The 23,010-nt window shown below is 37.5% G+C and overlaps 1 protein-coding gene across 1 annotated transcript in view; it reads left to right on the plus strand.

Moving 5' to 3' along the window:
• Positions 1-23,010, plus strand: part of USP42 (ubiquitin specific peptidase 42) — a 41,613-nt gene that overhangs the window by 1,795 nt on the left and 16,808 nt on the right. The window contains exons 2-6 of the mRNA XM_059896216.1: positions 2,499-2,748; positions 4,827-5,027; positions 20,153-20,263; positions 21,943-22,045; positions 22,894-22,961. Of these exons, the coding sequence (XP_059752199.1) occupies positions 2,508-2,748; positions 4,827-5,027; positions 20,153-20,263; positions 21,943-22,045; positions 22,894-22,961 (724 nt within the window). The 5' untranslated portion in view covers positions 2,499-2,507. The remainder of the gene's footprint in view (positions 1-2,498; positions 2,749-4,826; positions 5,028-20,152; positions 20,264-21,942; positions 22,046-22,893; positions 22,962-23,010) is intronic.

Raw genomic sequence — 23,010 nt, forward strand, 5'->3', positions numbered from 1 at the left:
TGTCTATCATCAGGAGGTGTTGAGAGAAATTTAAACTTTTCATTGAAGTAGTTGCTTAAAAGTCCTGAGATTTATTTCAGTAATGTTTAGAAGCTTTACTGAGACTAAAGAACATGTGACATCTGAATCCTGAGCCCTACGCAACATTGTTTGGCTTCCAGAAAGGTTTTCTCCATAGCAGATGGAGTTTAGTTTAATACCTGATGGTTTCAGGGTAAGAAGTCATTGGCTGAATATACATCTGAAGGAGAATGGATGTTTTTGGTTTTCCCAAATTATAATGCTATATGGTTATCAATGACTGCGTTGTACGTTTTCCTTGTTTTTTTTTTTCTTAATTTAAGAGTTGTGTGACCACCACCCCCCCGCCCCGCGCCGCGACCCCCCCAAAGGCAACTGGAACAAGTAAAATGGTTTTATTTGGTCATTTGTTAATGATTGTCCTGAAGGGATGTTTATCCCAGAAAATCAAGGTTTTTGCTATTTAAATTACTGTAAATAAGGCTGGCTTAACCTTCACTGTTTGGCTTTCTTTTTCCTTTTCCTCCTTCTCTACTTCTTTTTCCCTTGTTGTCTTACTCTTGCCTCCACACTGTTTTGTAATTTCTTTTGACTGTCAGATGAGGAAAGTATAAACTTTATTTGGATAATATGGCTCAGGCTTTCTTCCTGAATAAAGGTCCTGTGTTTTACCTAGATTGACTTAAAATTTCAGTTCAGTTTTTCTTTTCGTTAAGATCTAATTAACATCTTCTTCTCTATTTCTACATAAGATTCCAAAAATATTTAAGTTTGTACTTTTTTGGGGGGTGATAATCTTAATTTAAATCTTTAATTTAAAATCACAACAAAATTGAGGCTTTTAAAAAAACCTTATTGTGAGTAGACAGTGCATCATAACATTTGTTGAAGTGTCACATACACGGGTAATTATTTTACTGTGTTGAATATTTTTTAAAACAAGTTTTAAAGGCTATTCCTACTTCAGAATTTTTAAGGATTAAATGAGATACTTTATATAAAACAGTCAGCGAAAATTGGTGCTAGGAGCAAACACTGGTTATGTCTTGTCTTCACAACTCATTCATTTGTTCAACATGTGTGTGGAGAGCTTTCCTTGTGCCAGGTCAAGGCATGTAAACAAGAACACGATGGAGAGCCACAGGCAGGACGGCTGTGGAGTCCATGCCCGAGCGCTACGGTGGAAATCAGCCTGAGGGTGCCCAGGGCGCCGCCAGAGCTTCCAGGAGGGGTTCTCAGACTGTCTTGGGGGAGGGGACTATCAAGGAAAGTGTCCCAGAGAAAATGAATTCTAAACGGAGAAGGGGGGTGGGTGTTCACTGGCTGGAGGTGGAAGGGTGGAGGAGATTTGGGGAAAGAACAGCATGTGCAGAGCCCGGAGAGAGAAGGCGGGACAGGACCACGGGGCGCGGAGAGGCTCCTAGGGCGGACGGGCAGTGTCCAGAGTCCAGGTGTCGGGATGCTGGGCCGGAGGCAGTCGGGGCACGCCTGGAAGATCATCTGCAGAGCAGTGGCCTGCCAGATTTGGTTGCTGCTGGGCAATATGGGAAACATTCCTGAAGTGCTGTGTTGTGGAGTTTGGTAGAGCCCGAAGGGACCCCAGCCGGGAATTTTGGGCTTGGGACCTTTTCCCAGTTGTGACTAGTTTGGGTAATAGTTGCTCCATTTCGTAGACCCAGTGGATTCTGTCCAGTCTCTTGTAGGTCATTATGAAAATTAAGTAAGTTAGTGTGTGTTCAGTGAGTAACGCAATGACTAGCACATAGAAAGTGCTCAGTTAGTGGTGGCCCTAAGATTTTAATAGGATTCAGAGAGAAAATTATAATTAAGTACTTTTATAACATGTATTTGTGTTCCAGTTTGATGTCAGCAATGCCTTATGGACTTCATTTTAAAAAATCATATGTGCGAAATAAATGAGCCTCTTCAAAATGTGTTTCAAAAGGGAGACTTCCTATATTTTAAAAAAAAGTAATATATTTCAAACAGTGTCATTTTGGACTTTAAGCTTCAAATTAAAGCTAGATTTTCTTTTCATGTAGTTGAGACTTTTCCTTGAGGAATTATATATGAATTGAAAATTGAGCCAAATGTGTTAGTGCATTTCACATTCTAGGTTTAAGCAAGGGAGAGAAAAAATATAGGTTCTTGGTGAATGTATAGAGTTGGAAATTGAGGTACCTGATTATAAAACAAAATATCAGATTTTCAGAGGGCATGAAATAGAATGACAAGATCTAATCAAATACTTCATTGAAGATTTTATAATTAAAAATTGTTGGCATGTTCAGATTAGCACAACAGTAAATATCCCAAGGAAATTATTACAAAGTTAAAAAATAGTGTTGCTTTTGTATTGGGGTGATTTGTTGGAAAATTAGCCTAGCCGTTTTTGTTTTCAAAGATCTAATGGTAGAATAAGTAGATTACTTTTCTTACCTTATGAAACAAATGTATGCTTTTCTCATCTTTTACAGAGGTGAACAATGACCATAGTTGACAAAGCTTCTGAATCTTCAGACCCATCAACCTATCAGAACCAGCCTGGCAGTTCTGAGGCAGTCTCACCTGGAGACATGGATGCAGGTGCTGCCAGCTGGGGTGCTGTGTCTTCGTTAAATGATGTTTCAAATCACACGCTTTCTTTAGGACCAGTACCTGGTGCTGTAGTTTATTCAAGTTCATCTGTACCTGAAAAATCAAAACTATCACCACAAAAGGATCAAGGTACTACTTTCTAAAAGAATCACTACAAGAAACTCCTGTATAAATGCTGTCAGTGGGGTGGTAGTTTCAGAGAGGGGCTTATTTTGCAAGATACACTGCCACCTGAATGGCCAGCAGAGTAGCATTATTTGACAGGCTTCATTTTCCTCTGCTGCTTGTTCATGATTAACATATGTATCATAACAAGGTAAGATTATTTTTAGTTACTATGAATTTATTTGTAGTTGAATTCCTAATTTTTTGAAGGATAAACTTTGTCTTGGTGAGAATTGAGATGGGCAAGCATTTCATTAACTTGTCAATTAACTATAGTGCCCTAAGTAAATGTCTACCTTTTAAAATTTTAAAGATTTTTTTTAAGATGTTTTTAAAAATGGTTGCCTTTTGACAAATGAGCTCCACCCGACTTTGTTTTTTGTTTGTTTAGTTTTTGCCAGTTAAAATCGTCTGTAGAAATAAAGCTCTTTGAAAGCGAGCAGATCGTGTAAATGTTACATTATGTATAAAGCCAGGTTAATGTGGTTATATTTGTTAAAACCCATCCTGATAATTAAGACATTGACACTTTAGTTGGTACTCCTGAGACTTTCGGATTTGGAAGCTTTGAAACCTTAAGAGATTAGTTCCTACCAGAACATTGTTTGGTTTAGAATAATTTGGCTCTCACGTTGTTTTGAGTCTTCCTAGTGCGTGTGATATTGTGATGTGGTGGTGGGTGGTATGATTTTTGCTGAAGGTGTTTTGGGTGAGGGGACATTTACATCACAAATCAAACAACTGAATGTTATACAGAGAGGTTTAAAGACCTTTATAAGCAGGGCATTCCCACAGGACATCCTCTCACAGACTCCAGCCTCCTGTCACCTTGCTGGGGCTCCTCTCTCTTCCTCAAGATTTAGTTTGTATCACCCCACCTGGCCCTTTTGGGGGCCTTGTCACGCTCTTTGAACATCCATTTCTCCTTTCCTGATTTTGCTCTCCCTTCTTCACGAAGCTGAAGCCTGCCTTTTTGCATGCTTAAACACTCAGTATTGCTATTAAAAGAGAGAACCATCTATTGGGCATCTCAGTCTTTGGTAGTACTGAGGAACTGGCGAACTTTTGAAAAAACAGTCTTGCTATGGATGATTTTTGACCTTTCCTAAATAAATAGTTTTTGAGCCTCACCTGAGTATCATTAGCAATCTGTTTCTAAGTTTTAAAAATAGATAAGAAATTTTTAGACCATGTAGACTATACTTATGAGTATGTATAGTGATGCCTAACAGCCTGTTTCCCTGCTGGTAAATTTGGGATGACATCACTACCAACCTTTGGAACTGAGAGTATCTGACAGCTAGTGAGGACTGAGTAGGTGAGATGATGGTGAGGATGCCGTGCTGGTGGGGGTACAGAATACGAGCATCCGTAGCAAATATTACAGGGGATCGACGTTCCTGCACTTTTATTGTGTTGTAGTTTATTTATTTTTAAAACTATTTTAATGAAAAATTTTAAGTAGGTGCAGAAGAGAGAATAATTGTAATGAAGTCTCAGCCCCTCAGCCAGCTTTGATGTTTATCAGCTCCTGGCCAATTACACCTGCACCCAGTTACTCCTCTCCCCACTCCCCATCATTTTAAAGCAAATCCAGGACTTTATACTTCATCTATAAATAGTTCAGTGTGTATATTTAAAGAATTCATGTCTGAAAATTAAAAGCTTTTTATATTAAAAATCCAGTCAATGTGCAGATTTCCCAGGTTGTTGTATAATTTTTTTTAACAGTTGGCTGTTGAAATCAACCTCCAAACAAGGTATATGCTTTGCATTTGGTGAATGTCTTTTAAGTTTGTTTTAATCTGTTAAATGCTGCCCCCCCCCTTTTTTTGTCCTTGCAATTTGTTTATCAAAGAAACCAAATCATATAGAGTTTCCCACATTCTGGGCTGTTTCTTTTAAAATGTCCCTTTCTCCCCTGTATTTCTGGTTAGCTGGACATAAGAATCTTGATCAGATTCAGGTTTGATGTGTTGCTATTTATTCAGCTTCGGAAGTATGCAAAGCTTTCTTTTTAAATATTTGTTTTATTTTTCTAGCCCTAGGTGATGGCATTGCTCCTCCACAAAAAGTTCTTTTCCCATCTGAGAAGATTTGTCTTAAGTGGCAGCAAACTCATAGAGTAGGAGCTGGGCTCCAGAATTTGGGCAATACCTGTTTTGCCAATGCAGCGCTGCAGTGTTTAACTTACACGCCACCTCTCGCCAACTACATGCTATCGCACGAACACTCCAAGACGTGTAAGTGTTCTGTATTATGTTATGTGTGTAGTGTTATGGTATGCTAACCTACTTTCATTGTTTTTCTCTGAAATGAAAGTGAAGATTTAAGCCAAGAATTTGATTATCACTAAGGAGTTGGTTTCTTCTTTTAGAAATCATGGAGGAAGACTCTTAAAGATTTACATTCAGATTGCATAAAAAACATTGTGCACGTAATTTGACCTGTAGAATTATTTAAAAAGAAACATATTGTATCAGCATTTGGCATTTCTGAAGCCCCTGCTGGCTTTCTACACTTGCTAAAAAATGTGACATAAATGTCTACTGCCAACAGCTTAGGACAAGCAGGGCTAAGAATCCCACTTCTCCTGGCATCCATCCCGTGTTGAACGCTTGATTCATTTACAGGCTTTAAGCATTAGCGGAGAGGAGCCTCTTGTCACCGCTCCTCACCTCCTGGAAATTCATGCAGGACTTTCCCTTTAGTGTGTGAGAGCTCGGTTTTTAACTCAGAGGGCAGGAAGTTAGTTAACACATGTTATGTCTTTAATTAGGTGAGAGCCAACTCAGTGGTCAACTAGTGAAGTTCAGAATTTAGAACATATCCGTTTTTTGAGGTTTTGACCTTCTGCATATAGTATTGTACATACTGTTCCCCCTTTATAAATGAAATCTCCTTGTTCTTTGATCTACATTAATGTGTGTGTGTGTATGTTAGGGTGCTAGTCCTTCATTATTAGGGTGAAAAAAAAGCCCCTTGGTTTCTTTTTGAATAGCTCTTTACTTTTTTGGTTTTTTTTGCGGCTTGTGGGATCTTAGTTCCCCCACCGGGGATTTATTTATTTATTTATTTATTTATTTATTTATTTGGCTGTGCCGGGTCTTCGTTGCAGCATGCGGGATCTTTGATCTTCATTGCGGCGTGCGGGTTCTTTAGTTGTGGCACGTGGGATCTTTAGTTGCAGCATGCGAACTCTTAGTTGCAGCATGCATGTGGGATCTAGTTCCCTGACCTGGGATCAAACCCAGGCCCCCTGCATTGGGAGCGTGGAGCTTAGCCACTGGACCACCAGGGAAGTCCCCCAACCGGGGATTGAACCTGGGCCCTCGGCAGTGAAGGTGCTGAGTCCTAACCACTGGACCACCAGGGAATTCCTGAATAGTTTTTTACTTAATGGAGAATTTAGACTCACTCTTTTAAAACTTTTTTCCCCCAAAGAGCAAAATAATGGTTTTAAAGGATTTGGAAAGTACAGAAAATTTTAAGGTAACCAAAAGAAAATCACCTAGAATCTCACCATCAAGAGGTGTTTGTTATGCCAGTGTTTCAAATTACAGAAGGAAGATTCTGTTTGCCCTCATTTTCTTCTTTTTTAAGTCCATAATTCATTCCCCACAGACAGCTTTCCTATCACTTTTGCACTTAATGAAAGTAGGATGTGGATGAAAACCCAGCACTGGCACCTGGACAGAGAGAGGGAGGATGGAGACAAAAATGCAGATGCTCGGGGTGTCTAGAATTACGTGCCTATCTTTTATAGGCCATTGGTAGTTTTCTCTTTCTCTCTGTTTTCTCAGCTTTATTGAGGTGTTGTTGATAAACAATAAATTGCACGTTTAAAATACACAATTTGATGCATTTTGACATTTGTGTATACCCATGAAACGATCACCACAGTCTACATCATGGACATATTCATCACCCCCCTAAAGAGTCTCAGTGCTCCTTTGAAATCAGTCCCTCCCACCCTTTCCTGTCCCTCATCCCTTCCACCCCAGGCAACCACTGATACGCTTTCTGTTTACTACAGATTAGTTTGTATTTTCTAGAATGTCTTATATGTGGAATTACACAGTATATATTTTTTATTGCCTGACTTCTTTCACTCAGCACAGTTATTTCAGCATTATTCCATGTTGTTGCATGTATCAATAGTTAATTTTTATTGCTGAGTAGTATTCCATTGTATGGATAGATGTACCACAGTTTGGTTCTCCATTCACCTATTGATGGACATTTGGGTGGTTTCCCATTTTGGGCCATCACAAATTAAGCTACTATGAGGACTTCCCTGGTGGCACAGTGGTTAAGAATCCACCTGCCAATGCAGGGGGACACCAGTTCAATCCCTGGTCTGGGAAGATCCCACATGCCACGGAACAGCTAAGCCTGTGCGTCACAACTACTGAGTCTGCGCTCTAGCGTCCATGAGCCACAACTACTGAGCCCACGTGCTGCAACTGCCGAAGCCCGCATGCCTAGATAGAGCCCGTGCTCCGCAACAAGAGAAGCCACCACAATGAGAAGCCCGTGCACCGCAATGACGAGTAGCCCCCGCTCGCCACAACAAGAGAAAGCCTGCACGCAGCAACGAAGACCCAACGCAGCCAAAAAAACAAAACAAAACAACAAATTAAGCTACCTTGAAGTCTTTGTAAGGACATGTTTTCATTTCTTGTGGGTAAATATCTAGGAGAGGAATGGCTTGGTCCTATAGTATGTGTGCGCTTAACTTTAAGTTACTTCCAAACTGTCTCCCAAAGGGATTGTGATATTTTACATTCCCACCAGCAGTGAATGAAACTTCCATTTGCTCCCTATCTCCCCTAATACTTGGCGTGGTCAGTCTTTCCAATTTTAGACACTCTAATAGGTGTGTAGTATAATAGTGTCTTACTGTGGTTTTAATTTGCATTTCCATAATGAATAATGATGTTGAACATCTCTCCATATGGTTCTTTGCCATCTGTGTATTTGCTTTGCTCAAGTGCCTGCTCATATCTTTTACCTGATTTAAAATTGGGTAGTTTTCTTATCGTTGAGTTTTGAGAGTTCTTTACGTAGTCTGGATAGAAGCCCTTTATCAGATATGTAATTTGCAAATGTTTCCCAATCTGGAGAAAATAGTCTCCTCACACTGTCTTTCAAAGAGCATGCTTTTAGTTTTGAAGAATACTACTTCATTATTTTTCCATTTTTATCATCTGTGCTTTAGATGTTGCATTTAAGAAATGTGCCTAACCAGAGGTTGCAAAGATTTTCCCTTTGTTTTTTTAGCAGTTTTATACTTTATTTTTTATATTTAGGTCAGTGATACATTTTGAGTTAATTTTTATTTGTGGTGTGAAGAATGGATTAAAGTTCATGTTTTTCAATATGGATATCCAGTTGTTCCAGCATTATTGTTCAAAAGATAGCCCTTTCTCTACTGAATTATTTTTGTACCTTTGTCAAAAATCAACTGATCATATACATATGGATCTATTTCTGGACTCTGTTTTGTTACACTGATCCACTATCTGTCTTGACACCATAACACAGTGCCTTGTTACTATATATTTAAAAGTTTTGAAGTCAGGTAACTTTTCCAACTTTGTTCTCCTTTTTCAAAGTTGTTTTGGCCATTCTTGGTCCTTTGCTTTTCCAAATGAATTTTGAAATCAGTTTGTCAATTTCTACAAAAAAGCTTCCTGAGATTTTGATTAGGATTGTGTTGAATCTGTAAATCAGTTTGGGACGAATGACATCCAAACAGTATTGTCTTCTGACCCACAAACTAGGTATTTATTTAGGTTATCTTCAGTTTTTCTTAGCTGTGTTGCATAGTTTTCAGTATACAAGTACAGTGTGTACATTTTTTAATCCGATTTATCCCTAAGTATTTCATATTTTTGAAAGCTATTATAAATGGTAATTTTTTTGAATTTCGATTTTTGATTGTTTATTGCTAGAATATAGAAATGCAGTTGAACTTTGTTTATTGATCTTGTATCCTACAACTTTGCTAAGCTCCTTAATTCTAGTAGTTTTTTTTTTTTTTTTAATACAGTTACTTGATTGATTGCCCTTGTGATTACTTAGAGGCACGTTTTTAGTTGCCAGATGATTGGGGATTTTTCAGAAATTGTCCTGTTACTGATTACTACTTTAATTCCATTGTGGTCAGAGAAGATACTTTTATTGTTTGAATCCTTTGAAACTTGAGACTTGTTTTATGCACCAGAACATGGTCTAGCTTGTTAAATATTCCACGTGTACTTAATAAGGATGTGTATTCTGCTGTGTTGGTTGGAGTTTCTATAAATGCTGATTATGTTTAGTTACTTGATAATGTTGTTGAGGTTGTCTTTTATGTCCTTTTACTGCTTTTCTGTCTACTTGTTCTATCAAATTTTGAGAGAGGTATGTTGAAATAAAATAAATTTTTGAATTTGTGTCTTCATTCTGTTCTATCAGTTTTGCTTCATGTATTGTGAAACTCTGTCACTTAAGGTTATTATGACCTCTTGGTGAACTGACCTATTTATAACTTATGAAATGACCCTCTTTATAAACCCAAATAATATGCTTTACTCTGAAATCTGCTTTGTCTGAAATAGAGCCACTCCAGTTTTCTTATTAATGTTAACATGGTGTATCTTTTTCCATCTTTTAACTTTTAACCTATTTATGTTTATATTTAAAGTGGATTTCTTGTAAACAGCCTATAGTTTGTTCTTGTTTTTTAATCCACTCTTACATTCTCTGCCTTTTAAAATATAAATCATTTATATTTAATGAGAGTATTGATATGATTGGTTTTACATTTACCATCTTGCTATTTGTTTTCTAATTGTCCTGTATTCTTTGTTCCCTTTTTCATCGTTTTCTGCCTTCTTTTGGAATGAGTAATTTTATATTTCCTCTCCTTTATTGGCATATTTTCTCTAACTTTGTTTTCTCTTTTTAGTGGTTGCTTTAGGGTTTAGCATACGTTTTTAACTTACCATAGCTTACATTGAGATACTATTCCATTTCTTGTGTAGTATAAGGACTTTATGACAATATACTTTCATGGTCTCTCTCTAGGCATTTGTGCTATTGTTGTCAAACATTTTATTTTTACTTAATTTGTATCCACATAATATATTGTATTATTTTGCTTTAAATAAAATTTAAAAGTTTTATTTTAAGTAGTTTGTTAAGGTTTCTTTACCAGTCTTTTATATTTACTTACTCTTTTATCATTTCCACTGCTTTTAATTCCTTTGTGTAGATCCAGGCATCCATCTGGTATTTTTTCATAAGCCTGGAGGAATTCCCTTAACTTTTCTTGCTGGTGACAAACTCTGTTTTTTGTTTGTTTGTTTTTTAAATAAATTTATTTATTTATTTTTGACTGCGTTCGGTCTTCATTGCTGTGTGCGGGCTTTAGTTGCGGCGAGCAGGGGCTACTCTTCGTTGCGGTGCACGGGCTTCTCATTGTGGTGGACTCTCTTGTTGCGGAGCATGGGCTCTAGGTGCGTGGGCTTCAGTAGTTGTGGCATGCAGGCTCAGTAGTTGTGGCTCGCGGGCTCTAGAGCGCAGGCTCAGTAGTTGTGGCGCCCGGGCTTAGTTGCTCCATGGCATGTGGGATCTTCCCGGACCAGGGATCGAACCCGTGTCCCCTGCATTAGCAGGTGGATTCTTAACCACTGTGCCACCAGGGAAGCCCCCAAACTCTGTTTTTTTGTTTTTGTTTTATTTATTTGTTTGTTTTTTATTCTTGGTCTGAAATATCTTTATTTTGCCTTTTTTGAAGCTAAACTTTATTTTGAGGTAATTTTAGATTTACTTGCAGTTGTAGGAAATCACACAGAGGCATCCTATGTACCCTTACCCAGTTTCCCCCAGTGGTGACACTGTAGTTCAATCTCACAGCCAGGGTATTGATATCGATACAGTCAAGGTACAGAACATTTCCATCACTAAGGATCATGTTTCCCTTTTATAGCCAAGCCCACTTCCCTCGTGCCCCCACCTCCTCCTTAATCCCTGGCAACTACTAGTTATCACTTCTATTATTTTATCATTTCAAGAATGCTACATATATTGAATTATATAGTAGGCATTGGCTTTTTCACTCAGCATAATCTCTGGATATTCATTCACTTTGTTGTGTATATTAATAATTTGTTCCTTTTTATTGCTGACTAGTATTCCATGGTATGGATGGACCACAGTTTGTTTAACCACTCATCCATTAAAGGACATCTGGGTTGTATCCAGTTTCTGGATATTATGAATAGAGCTGCTGTAAACATTAGTGTGTAGAGCATATGTGTGAACACAAGTCTTTATTTCTCTGGAATAAATGCCCAGAACTACAGTTGCTGGGTCATAAGGTAGTTGCATGTTTAGTTTTGTAAGAAATTGCCAAATACTTTTCCAGATTGGCTGACCAGTTTCCATTGCCACCAGCAGTGTATTGAGTTCCAGTTGCTCTGCATTGTTGCCAGCATTTGGTGTTCCACTATTTTTCATTTTAGCCATATGGTAATGATGAGTATAATGATATCTCATTGTAGTTTTAATTTGCATTTCCCTAATGCCTAAAGGTCTTGAACTTCTCTCCATGTGTTTATTTACCATCTGTATATATCCTCTTTGGAAAATATCTCTTTGTGTCTTTTGTTCATTTTCTGTTGCGTTCTTTGTTTTTATATTGTTGTTTTGTTCTTTATATATTCTAGATATTAGGTCTTTTTCGGATGTATCTTTCCAACATTTCCTGCCAGTTTGAAGCTTGTCTTTTCATCCCCTTAACAGGGTCTTTCACAGAGCAAAAGTTTTAAATTTTGGTGAAGTCCAATTTTTCCTTTTATGGATTGTGCTTTTGCTGTCAAGTATAAGATCTCTTTGCATAGCCCTTGATCCTAAAGATTTTCTCCTGTTTTTTTTCCTACAAGTTTTATAGTTTTACATTTAGGTATGTGATCCATTTTATGTTAATTTTTGTATAGCATGAGGTTTAGTTTTTCTGTCTGTGGATGTCCAGTTGCTCTAGCACCATTTGTTTAAAAGGCTATCTTTCCTTCATTGAATTGCTTTTGCACTTTTGTAAAAATTCACTTGAGTGTATTTGTGTGGGTCTATCTCTGGGTCCCCTATTCTGTTCTGTTAAAGTATGTATCTGTCCCACAACACGGTTGGTCTTTGTTATTGTAGCTATGTAATAAATCTTGATATCAGGTAGAGTGAGTCCATCCACTTATTCTTTTTCAAAATTGTTTTTTTCTATTCTGGTTCCTTTGTCTTTCCATATAAATTACAGAATAATCTTGTCTATATGTACAAAAAAATCTTGTTGGGATTTTGATAGAAATTTTGTTAAAGCTGTATCTCAGTTTGGGGAGAATTGACGTCTTTACTATGCTGACATTTCCAGTCTGTGGATGTGGTATGTCTCTGGATTTACTTAGATCTTCTTTACTTTGTTTCGTCAGTGTTGTGTAGTTATCAGCATGTTTTGTTTTGTTAGATATACACCTAATCCTTTTATTTTTTGAGGAATTATAAGCATCATTATATTTTTAATTTTGGTGTTCACATTTTTATTGCTGGTATATAAAAATACATTTGATTTTTGTATATTGACCTTACTGACTTCACTTAATATTTCTAGGCTTTTTTTTTTTTTTTTGGGAGTCCTTGTATTTTTCTATGTACAGAATCATGTCATATGCAGATAAGGACATTTTTACTTACTCCTTACTGATCTGTATCCTTTTTTCCCTTTTCTTGCCTTATTTCACTGGCTAGAACTTCTAGCAATATGTTGAATAAGAGTGATCAGAGCTGACATCCTTGCCTCGTTTCTGATCTTGGGGGAAAAGCATTCAGTTTGATGTTAGCTGTAGGTTTTTGGTATATCCTTTTTATCAAGTCAAGGAAGTTCCCCTCTATTTCTTTTTTTTTTTTCCTCTTCTATTTCTGTTTTACTGATTCCCGCTTTTTATCTTGAATGAGTGTTGATTTTTGTCAATAGCTTTTTCTGTGTCAAATTGATATGATCATGTGAATTTCTTCTTCAGCTTATTAATATAGTGGATTATACTGGTAGATTTTCCAATTCTGAGTCATCTTTGTATCTCTGGAATAAACTCCGTTTGGTCATGATGTTTATTTTTATATTTTGCTGAATTTTTGTTAAGGATTTTTACATGTGTTCATGAGATATGTCGGTCTGTAATCTTCTGTTTTTGTACCACCTTTGTTTGGTTTTGGTATCAGGGTAATACTAGCTTTATAAAATGAATTTGGGATATGTTAATTCCTGTTTTTCGAAAGAGATTGTGTAGAATTGATGTAAATTCTTATTTAGTGTAGAATCCATCAGTGAAACTATCTTGGCCTGGAGATTTCTTTTTTGGGAGCTTTAAAATTGCAAATTTAATTTCCTTAATAAGTATAGGGCTATTCCAATTATTTTATATTGGGTGGGTTGTGGTAGTTCACTTCTTTTGAGGAATTGGTCCATTTTTCCAAAGTTGTCAAATTTATGTGTGTGAAGTTATTTATAATATTCCTTTGTTATCCTTTTGATGTCTGCAGGGTTGATATCCTTGTTTTTGCTTCTGATATTGGTATTACTGTAAATTTCCCTTTCTACACTGCTTTAGCTGTGTCCCCAAACTTTTTTTAAAAATAAATTTATTTATTTATTTATTTATTTTTGGCTGCGTTGGGTCTTCGTTGCTGTGCATGGGCTTTCTCTAGTTGTGGTGAGTGGGGGCTACTCTTTGTTGCGGTGTGCGGACTTCTCATTGCAGTGGCTTGTGTTTTTTGCGGATCACAGGCTCTAGGCACGCGGGCTTCAGTAGTTGTAGCATGCGGGCTCAGTAGTTGTGGCTCATGGGCTCTAGAGTGCAAGCTCAGTAGTTGTGGCGCACAGGCTTAGTTGCTCCGCAGCATGTGGGATCTTCCCGGACCAGAGCTCAAACCCATGTCCCCTGCATTGGCAGGCGGAGTCTTAACCGCTGTGCCCCCAGGGAAGTCCCTGTGTCTCCAAGCTTTTGATATGTTGTCTTTTTATTTTCATTCAGTTCAATATATTTTTTAGTTTCCCTTGAGACTTGCCCTTTGAACCATGGGTTATTTAGAAGTGTGTTACTTAGTTTCCAGGTATTTATAGACTTTCTTGTTATCTGTCTCTCACTGATTTCTAGTATTTTCCATTGTGGTCAGAGAACACACTTATTATGATTTCAGTTGTCTTATTTTTTGAGGTTTGTTTGTGGCCCAGGATATAGTCTATCTTGGTATATGTGCTGTGAGCTCTTGAAACAAATGTGTTGTTGGGTGGAGTGTTCTATAAATGTTGATCAGATCTCATTGGCTGTTGGTGTTGTTGACTTCTTCTGTGTCCTTGCTGATTTTCTGTTTAGTTGTTCAATCAGTTGTTGACAGAAGGATGTTGAGGTTTCCAGCTCTAATTGTGGATTTCTGTATGTCCGTTTTCAGTCCTATCAGAGTTCAGTTCATGTATTTTGCAGCTTTGTTGTTTGGTACAAACACATTTGAGATTGCTTTTGTCTTTTTGATGGACTGATCCTTTATATAATCTCCCTTTCTCTGATAGTTTTCTTTGCTCTGAAGTCTACTTTATCTGCTATTAATATAACCATTCCTACTTTCTTTGGGTTAATGTTTGCATGACATGTTTTTCCATCATTTTCCTTTCAGCCTGCTTGTATCATACATTTGAAGTGAGTTTCTTATAGGCAGCATATAGTTGAATCATGTTTTAAAATCTGCTTTGTTAATTTAAGTCTTTTAATTGGTGTAATGTTTATTGATATTTAAGGTGGTTGTTGATATATTAGGACTTAAGTTTGCCATTTTGTTTTTGTTTTCTGTTCTGTTTTTCATTTCTGTTTTCTTATCTCTGCCTTCCTGTGGGTTATTTGAATATTTAAAAATTTGTTTTTTTATGTTTTTGAGTGTATCTCTTTGTATACAGTGTTTTTAGAGGTTGCTCTAGGTTTGCATTATTTATACATAACTTTTCACAGTCTACTGATGTTGTCATTTTACCAATTCAAGGGAAGTGTAGAAACTTTACCTTTTATCTCCTGTATTCTTCCCTAGTTATCATGTAATTAAATATTTCCTCACATACATTTGGAACCACATCAGACAGTGTTATAATTTTTATTTCAACTATCACGTAATTTAAAAAACTCAAAGAGAAGGAAAGCCTATTGTATTTGTCTGTATTTTTGATTACCATGTTTTTTTCTTCCTTTTTGATGTTCCAGGGTTCCTTTTTTAAAAAAATTATTTCCTTTTTGTTTAGAGAACTTCCTTAAGTCATTCTTTTAGGGTAAGTCTACTGGCAATAAATTCTCCTTGTTTTGCTTCACCTGAGAATGTCTTAATTTCACCTTGATTCCTGAAGGACATTTTCACTGGGTATAGGATTCTGGGTTGACAGTCCTTTTCTTTCAGCAGTTGAAAATTATTCTGCTACTTCCTTTGTCCTCCATAGTTTTTGATGTGAAATCCATTGCCATTCAAATAGTTTTTCTCTTATAGGTAAGGTGCTGTTTTTTTTCACTACTTCCAAGATTTTTTCGATGTCTTTAGTTTTCATAAGTTTAATTATGATGTGTCTTGGCATAAATATCTTTGTTCTTTTTCCTGTTTAGTGTTTGCTGTGCTTCTTGAATCTATAGAATGATATCTTTTGCCAAATTTGGGAAACTTTCAGCCTTCATTTCTTATAATACTTTCGACCGAGCCTTCGCTCTCCTCTCCTTCTGGGATTCTGATAACATGTGTTTAGATATTTTGTTAACGTCCTGAAGGTCCCTGAGGCTCTGTTCATTTTTCTTTCCCAGTCTGTTCTTTCTGTATTGTTCAGAGTAGGTAATTTCTGTTGTTCTTTGTTCATGTTTACTGATTCTTTCCTCTGTCAGTTCCATTCTTCTACTTAGCTCATCCACTGAGCTGCTTATTTCAGTTATTGTGTTTTTCATTTCTAAAATTTCCATTTGGTTCTTTGTATCTTCTATTTGTTGAGTTTTTCTATATTGTTTTATTTGTTTCTAGTATGTTCATAACTACCTGTTGAGGCATTTTTATCATGGCTGCTTTAAAACTTCTGTTAAATAATTCTAACATATCTACTATCTTAGTGTTGGCATCTATTCATTCATTGTCTTTTTTCACTGAGTGAGAAATTCTTGGTTCTTAATATGATGAGTGATGTTCAGTTGAAACCTGGACATTTTTGTGTTACGTTATAAGGTATTGGATCTTACCTAATATGTGTTTTAGCTGGCTTTCTCTGACACCATTCTGGCAAAGGAAGAAATATTAGGTGGAGATAGAAGTCCACGTTCCCCACTCAGTCTGTTGACACCCAAGGTGGGGTTTGGGGCTCCATGTTCTTCCTGGGCAGGGGTAGGAGTTTCTGCTCCCCACATGATGTCCACTGACACAGCAGTGGCTTTTTACCACTGGGTGATAGTGAAAGTCCTGATTCTGACACTACCCACTGGGGAGTTCAAGGGTTGATTCTTTCTTTCTTTTCTCTCTCTTTTTCTTCCTTTCTTTCTTTCTCTCACTCTCTCTCTCGAGGTATAATTGATTTACAATATGATATGTTACAGGTGTACAGTATAGTGATTCACAGTTTTTAAAGGTTATGCTCCACTTATGATTATTATAAAATACTGGCTATATTCCCTGTGTTGTATACTATATCCTTGTAGCTTATTTTATACATAATAGTTTGTACTTCTTAATCCCCTACTCCTATCATTCCCCTCCCCCTTCTCTATCCCCACTGATAACCACCAATTTGTTCTCTGCATCTGTGAATCTGTTACTCTTTTGTTATATTCACTACTTTGTTGTATTTTTTAGATTTCATGTGTAAGTGTTATCATACAGCATTTGTCTTTCTCTGTTTGATTTATTTAACTTAGCATAATATGGAGGGATGCTTCTTTATTACTGGGTTTGTGGGTGGAAGTCCAGGCTCTTCATTTGATCTTCACTGACATTGTGGGACGGGGGTGTGGTTTGTTATCACTCAGCATGGATGAAAGTTCCCATTCCTAATTTACCTTTTCTAACACTACCCCAGTGGGTAGGTTGGGATGCTTCATTAAAGCCTGGTAAGTGGAAGATTAGGCTCCTCACTTGGCCATGGGTAGGTGTGGCACCACAGTTTTTCTGTGTGTTTGACTAGGGTAAAGCAGTTTTTGTAAGTTTTCTGCCTTGCTAGGCTGCCCCTTTCCTGGTCCTTTGGCTAGAGATAGCAGGCTTTCACTGTGGCTTTGTTCCCTCCATTTGTTGGTGTTTCCAGGTCGGTGGCTTCTTCAGCTCCAAGTCTGGAATATATGAAGCACAAAGAAATCCCAGGGAACTCACTGCCATGTCATTCCTTGGGTTCTGAAATTGCTAGCTTGTCTTTTTCTCTCTACCTTTCACAGCTTTCTTATGTTTGCTTCACATACAATGTCCAGGATTTTTTGTTGTACTTAGTGGGAGGAGTAGGGAAAAGTACCGCTAATCTATCTTCCGAGAAGTGGAAGGTCTCATCTTTGGTTTTGAAAGATGTTTTCATGGGGTATGGAATTCTCTGTTGACATTTTTCTTTTAATACTTGACAGATGTTACTCCACTGTCTTCTGTCTTGCATTGTTTCTGACAAGAAGTCTGTTGTCAGTTTTACCTTTGTTCCTGTATACATAATGTTTTATTTCTAACTGCTTTAAAATTTTTCTTTTTATCACTGTTTTTTGTAGTCTTTTGTTTGGGGTTTGTTGAGGTTGTTAGATCTGTAAATTTACTGTTTCATATTTGTATACCTTTCAGTCATTTAAAAAACCTTCTATTATAATTAACATAAAGTTAATTTCTTTAGTGTACAGTCCTATTAATTTTGGGGGGGTCAGTTTTACGAATTTTAATACAGGTATAGGTTCATGTAAACCACCACCTCAGTCAGAATACACAACTGTTTCGTCACTCTGAAAAAACTTCCTTGTGCTATCCCTTTGTATACAATCATTATTTCTTTATTCTGTCTCTTCACATTCCAACTCCAATTACATGTACATTAGGGACAACTTGAAGTCATCCCACAGGTCACTGATATGCTTATTTTTTGTTGTTGTTATTTTGAGAGGTTTGTTTTTTTTTTTTTGAGGTTTGTGTGTGTGTGTTTCATTACAGATAACTTCTGTTGCTAAGTCTTCAAGTTCACTAATCTTTTCTTCTTTTGTTTCTAACCTGTTATTAATTTCACCTGGTGTGTTTTTCATCTCAGAGATTCTACTTTTCCTCTGTAAAGTAGATTTGGCTCTATTTCCTTGTCTCTCCTTAACATGCTCTTTTTTCTACCTCGAGCATAGAAATTATATATATATATATATATATATATATAATGTCTTTTTTAATGTCCTTATTTTTGAGTCTTATATCTGTGTTATTTTCAGGTCTGTTTCTGTTTATTTGCTCCTTGTTAGTGGTCATTTCTGATCTTTCCATGCCTCATCTTTGAGTATATAACTCAGTTGTACTCTTCAATTAGAATTTTATGTTGTTGGGTGCTGGATTTTCTTTTTATTCCTATAAATATTTTTGAGCTTTATTCTGGGACACAGTTATGTTAATGGGAAATAGTCTAGGACTTCCCTGGTGGTGCAGTGGTTAAGAATCCACCTGCCAATGCAGGGGACATGGGTTTGAGCCCTGGTCCAGGAAGATCCCACACTCCACGGAACAACTAAGCGTGTGCACCACAACTCGTGGGCCTGTGCTCTAGAGCCCGCGAGCCACAACTACTGAGCCCACATGCTGCAACTACTGAAGCCCGCATGCCTAGAGCTTGTGCTCCGCAACAAGAGAAGCCACCGCAATGAGAAGCCCGTGCACTGCAAAAAAGAGCAGTCCTCACTCGCCGCAACTGGAGAAAGCCCACACGCAGTAACGAAGACTCAACGCAGCCAAATAAATAAATGAATAAATAAATTTTTTTTTTTTTTTAAAAAGGAGGGCTTCCCTGATGGCGCAGTGGTTAAGAATCTGCCTGCCAATGCAGGGGACACGGGTTCAAGCCCTGGTCTGGGAAGATTCCACATGCCGCGGAGCAACTAAGCCCATGCGCCACAACTACTGAGCCTGCGCTCTAGAGCCTGCGGGCCACAACTACTGAAACCCATACATCTAGAGCCCGTGCTCTGCAACAAGAGAAGCCACCACAATGAGAAGCCCGTGCAGTGCAACGAAGAGTAGCCCCCGCTCGCCGCAACTAGTGAAAGCCTGCGTGCAGCAACAAACACCTGACGTAGCCAAAAATAAGTAAAAATAAAATAAATAAATAAATTTTTTAAAAAGGAAATAGTCTGGACCTTTTGAGGCTTTTAAAGCTTTGTTAGGCAGGTCTGAGCAGCCTTTAGTTTTAGGCAGTTTCTTGACTTCAGTGTAATTGACATTCAGGACCAGGTAATTCTTTATCGTAGGGGCTGTCCTGTGTTTATTGTAGGATGTTGAGCAGCATTTGTGGGCTCTACCCACAAGATGCCAGGAGCACCATTTAGTCATGAGCTAAGAGTGGTTTTCATTTTTTTAAAAAGTTGTTTAAAAAAAAAATGCAACAGAGACCACTGTATGTGGCCAAGAAAGTCAGAATACTTAACAGAGAGATTTTGAACCCCTTGTACAGGAGACATTCCTTTACTGTTTGAGACAAATGGTAGTATAAGAAAAAAAATTCTTATTTCTTCAGTATAGACAATAGTTAAGAGCACAGGCTTTGAAATTAGAAGGGTATGATTTGAGTCCAGTTATGTGTCTGCCCCTTAATAACTATTTGACTTTGGGCAAATTTTTAACTCTCTGAGCCTCAGTTTCCTTTCTTGTAAAGTAGAGCCAGTATATACTTATCACTTAGGTTTGCTGGAGAATTAAATGAAAATGAATAAAAGTATATAGCTCAATACATGATACATAGTAACTGTTATTCTTTTTTTTTTTTAATATTTATTTGGTTGCGCTGGGTCTTAGTTGCGGCTTGCCAGCTCCTTAGTTGCAGCTTGAAGGCTCTTTAGTTGAAGATCGAGGGCTCCTTAGTTGCGGCCTGCGGGCTCCTTAGTTGTGGCATGCGAACTCTTAGTTGCAGCATGCAGGTGGGATCTAGTTCCCTGACCAGGGATCAAACCCAGGCCCCCTGCATTGGGAGTGTGGAGTCTTAACCACTGCGCCACCAGGGAAGTCCTGTAACTGTTACTCTTATTTCAGGAGTGTGCCCGTTATTTATAATACCCCTTGATGTATATATAGAGTCATATTTTGCTAATTTGGAGGATTATCATCTGTTATCTTTCAGGTCATGCAGAAGGATTTTGTATGATGTGTACAATGCAAGCACATATTACCCAGGCACTCAGTAATCCTGGGGATGTTATTAAACCGATGTTTGTCATTAATGAGATGCGGCGTAAGTATCTTCTATAGTAGTTTATATTAGTATTTGTTAGCTAATTGGTCTTAATGGTCTAACTGGTAAATGATGAGCTCCTTGTGTATTACAACAAACAGCTTATTGTATATGTATATGTCTTTAATGAATAACAGGTTTTTAGTAAACTGTTTACTATATAAACACATTTTGAAACCTAAAGTGAAAGATGACAATATAGTAAAGAAGGTGGTATTCAGTTTAATATATAAACACATTAAAAATTTTTAAAAACTCAATTTATTAATAAAATCATTGATAAGTTTTACAGTGTTTTTCTCAGATATTTGGATTTCTATGCTAATACTAACTCTAATATTGTCCTGCAGGTTTCTTTAGTTTTCAATTAGTTTTAATTCAGTGAATGAGTATTACACTATACATAGTGATGGGAATTACCAAAATAAAGTTAATTATACTTTTAAAGAAAATTTTATACTCATAACTTAGCAAATTTGTGGATAAATTTCACTTTTTCTATACAATTTTTAAATGACTTTAAAATTTCCTCTTGAATTGTAATGATTCTGATAGGTCGCATGAAATATTTTTATGCACTTTCTGTATGTTTTTTGTAATAAGCTTTTACATCATCTTAATTAACTGAGTTGGAATAAAAAATGCTTGCAAATAAAACAAAAACCTAACTCTTAATCTGGTATCTAGCTGGGTAATTATAGGGGTGGATAATTACACAGTGACAATTTATAATCTTTTTGCCTAAAAAGCTGCTGAAGATAAAGAGATGTTATATTGGCCCTTGGTACTATTAACAGGCCAGAGTAGACAATGCAAAAATTTTTTAAACATTGTAGGATCCTGGCAGAATTTTAGCCAGGGGTGATTTTGTTTGTTTAATTACATGTATAGATCACACACACACACACACACACACACACACACACACACACACACATACACATACGGCAGGCATGTCTAATATTTTTAAACTTAGTCTTTAAGAGAGTGTCATTGTGTGTATATACATACATCCATGAACATACACCACCCCGCCAACTCCAAACATATATGGTTGAATAATGAAATTGTCATTTTTGTAGGTCAGAACTGGTAGAATATTGGCAATTTCATATGATTCAAGTTAATATATATTTATATATATTCATACACATTAAAATTCTATGTATATTGTTTATACTTTTGTGTTGTTTTTCATTATTATGTAATTTTGTCTTGCGGCTGTTTAGTCAATTAGAAATAGGACCAAGATGATACTCAGTGGAGAATATAGTATGTTCTCTAGGTTATTGGGATAGAATTTAGATAGGTTCACGTGTTTATGTTTTACATGGATTCTCTCAGGAAGATCTAGGGCCAGATTTAAGATGTGTGCACTGACATAACATTTGGGACAAATTTTTGAAACAGTACAGCCAAAGTTGAATTTATTCAGGTATCATTTTATTGCTGAAGACATAGAGTCTCTGGGCTCTCGGAAACTCTAGCCCATGTGGACTTTTAATGGTCTAAAGGGCCTGTCCTAGCTGTTCTCAGGGGAGCTTATTAATGCTGTTTCCTCATAAAAGAATTATCGGGTATTTTCTAACCAACGTATTGACATAAGATGTAACTCTGGGGGGAGTACAGCCCGGCATGTCATGTGATGATAAAGCTTTGTCTTTACTCGAACTTTATAGGCATAGCTAGGCACTTCCGCTTTGGAAGCCAAGAAGATGCCCATGAATTCCTGCAGTACACTGTTGATGCTATGCAAAAAGCATGCTTGAATGGCAGCAACAAGTGAGTACAACACAGCATCGGTCAACCCGCATTCCCACCCCCTGCCCACCTCGCTGGCTCACCAGAACTCAGTCTAGCCTTTTACGACGGGTGTGCAGAGCTCTCTTTTGGCCTCAGCTTTTGACTTTGCGCTGCCTCTTCCTCAAGTGATTGGCATTATTTTCAAATGGTTGAAATTTTAAAAGGTGTGCTTACTATAATGATTTGGATTTAATTGCAGACGTCAGGACATGAATGTTGGTCTTGACGTTATTTAGTTTCTGAGTATCATCACCCCTCTGCAGCTCAAAACTAACCACTTCTCCTTTCTTGTGCCAGCGTTTTCTGAGTTGATCTCTAGACTTTGAAATCTGTATTTGTTCCCTGCGTCTTTCTCACTCTGGTCAGTTACCAGTTTCTGCAGTTTCTTCTTTAAAATCTAAATGTGGGCTCAAGAGGAAGATTGGAGAAACAATTAGATAACAAGTCCTAACCCACTTGCTATTGCCTCAGCACACCCAGCAAGTCTCCCATTGCCTTCCCACTGCCACCAGCACTGCCTTGGCCAGGCTGTCCCTGTCTGGATGACAGTAGGCTGCAGAACAGGGGAGAACGCTCTGTGTCCCCTGCCCTCGCCGGCGAGTCCTCACGCGGTGTCACAGTCCTGCTTCAGGGCCAGATTCCTGCCTCACCCCAAACCCTCACTGTGTTCTCATGAGGCATGGCGATTCTCTGGCTGTCACACATACTGTGCAGCTCTGCTGTTTGAATTCTTGTTCTTTTATAGATGTACCTGCTTTTAAAATCTGGTTATAGCCTCTGTCATTTTTGTAGAACTCTTCTCTCATTTTACTGTTTGACTTTTTCAGATTAGACAGACACACCCAGGCTACCACACTCGTTTGTCAGATATTTGGCGGATACCTAAGATCTAGAGGTAAACTTCTGTTTAAAGGTTGATAAGTGTGACACAGTATGTGGTTTAA

This window comes from Balaenoptera ricei, chromosome 15 (genome assembly GCF_028023285.1).
Source record: "Balaenoptera ricei isolate mBalRic1 chromosome 15, mBalRic1.hap2, whole genome shotgun sequence".
Taxonomy (NCBI): Eukaryota; Metazoa; Chordata; class Mammalia; order Artiodactyla; family Balaenopteridae; genus Balaenoptera; species Balaenoptera ricei.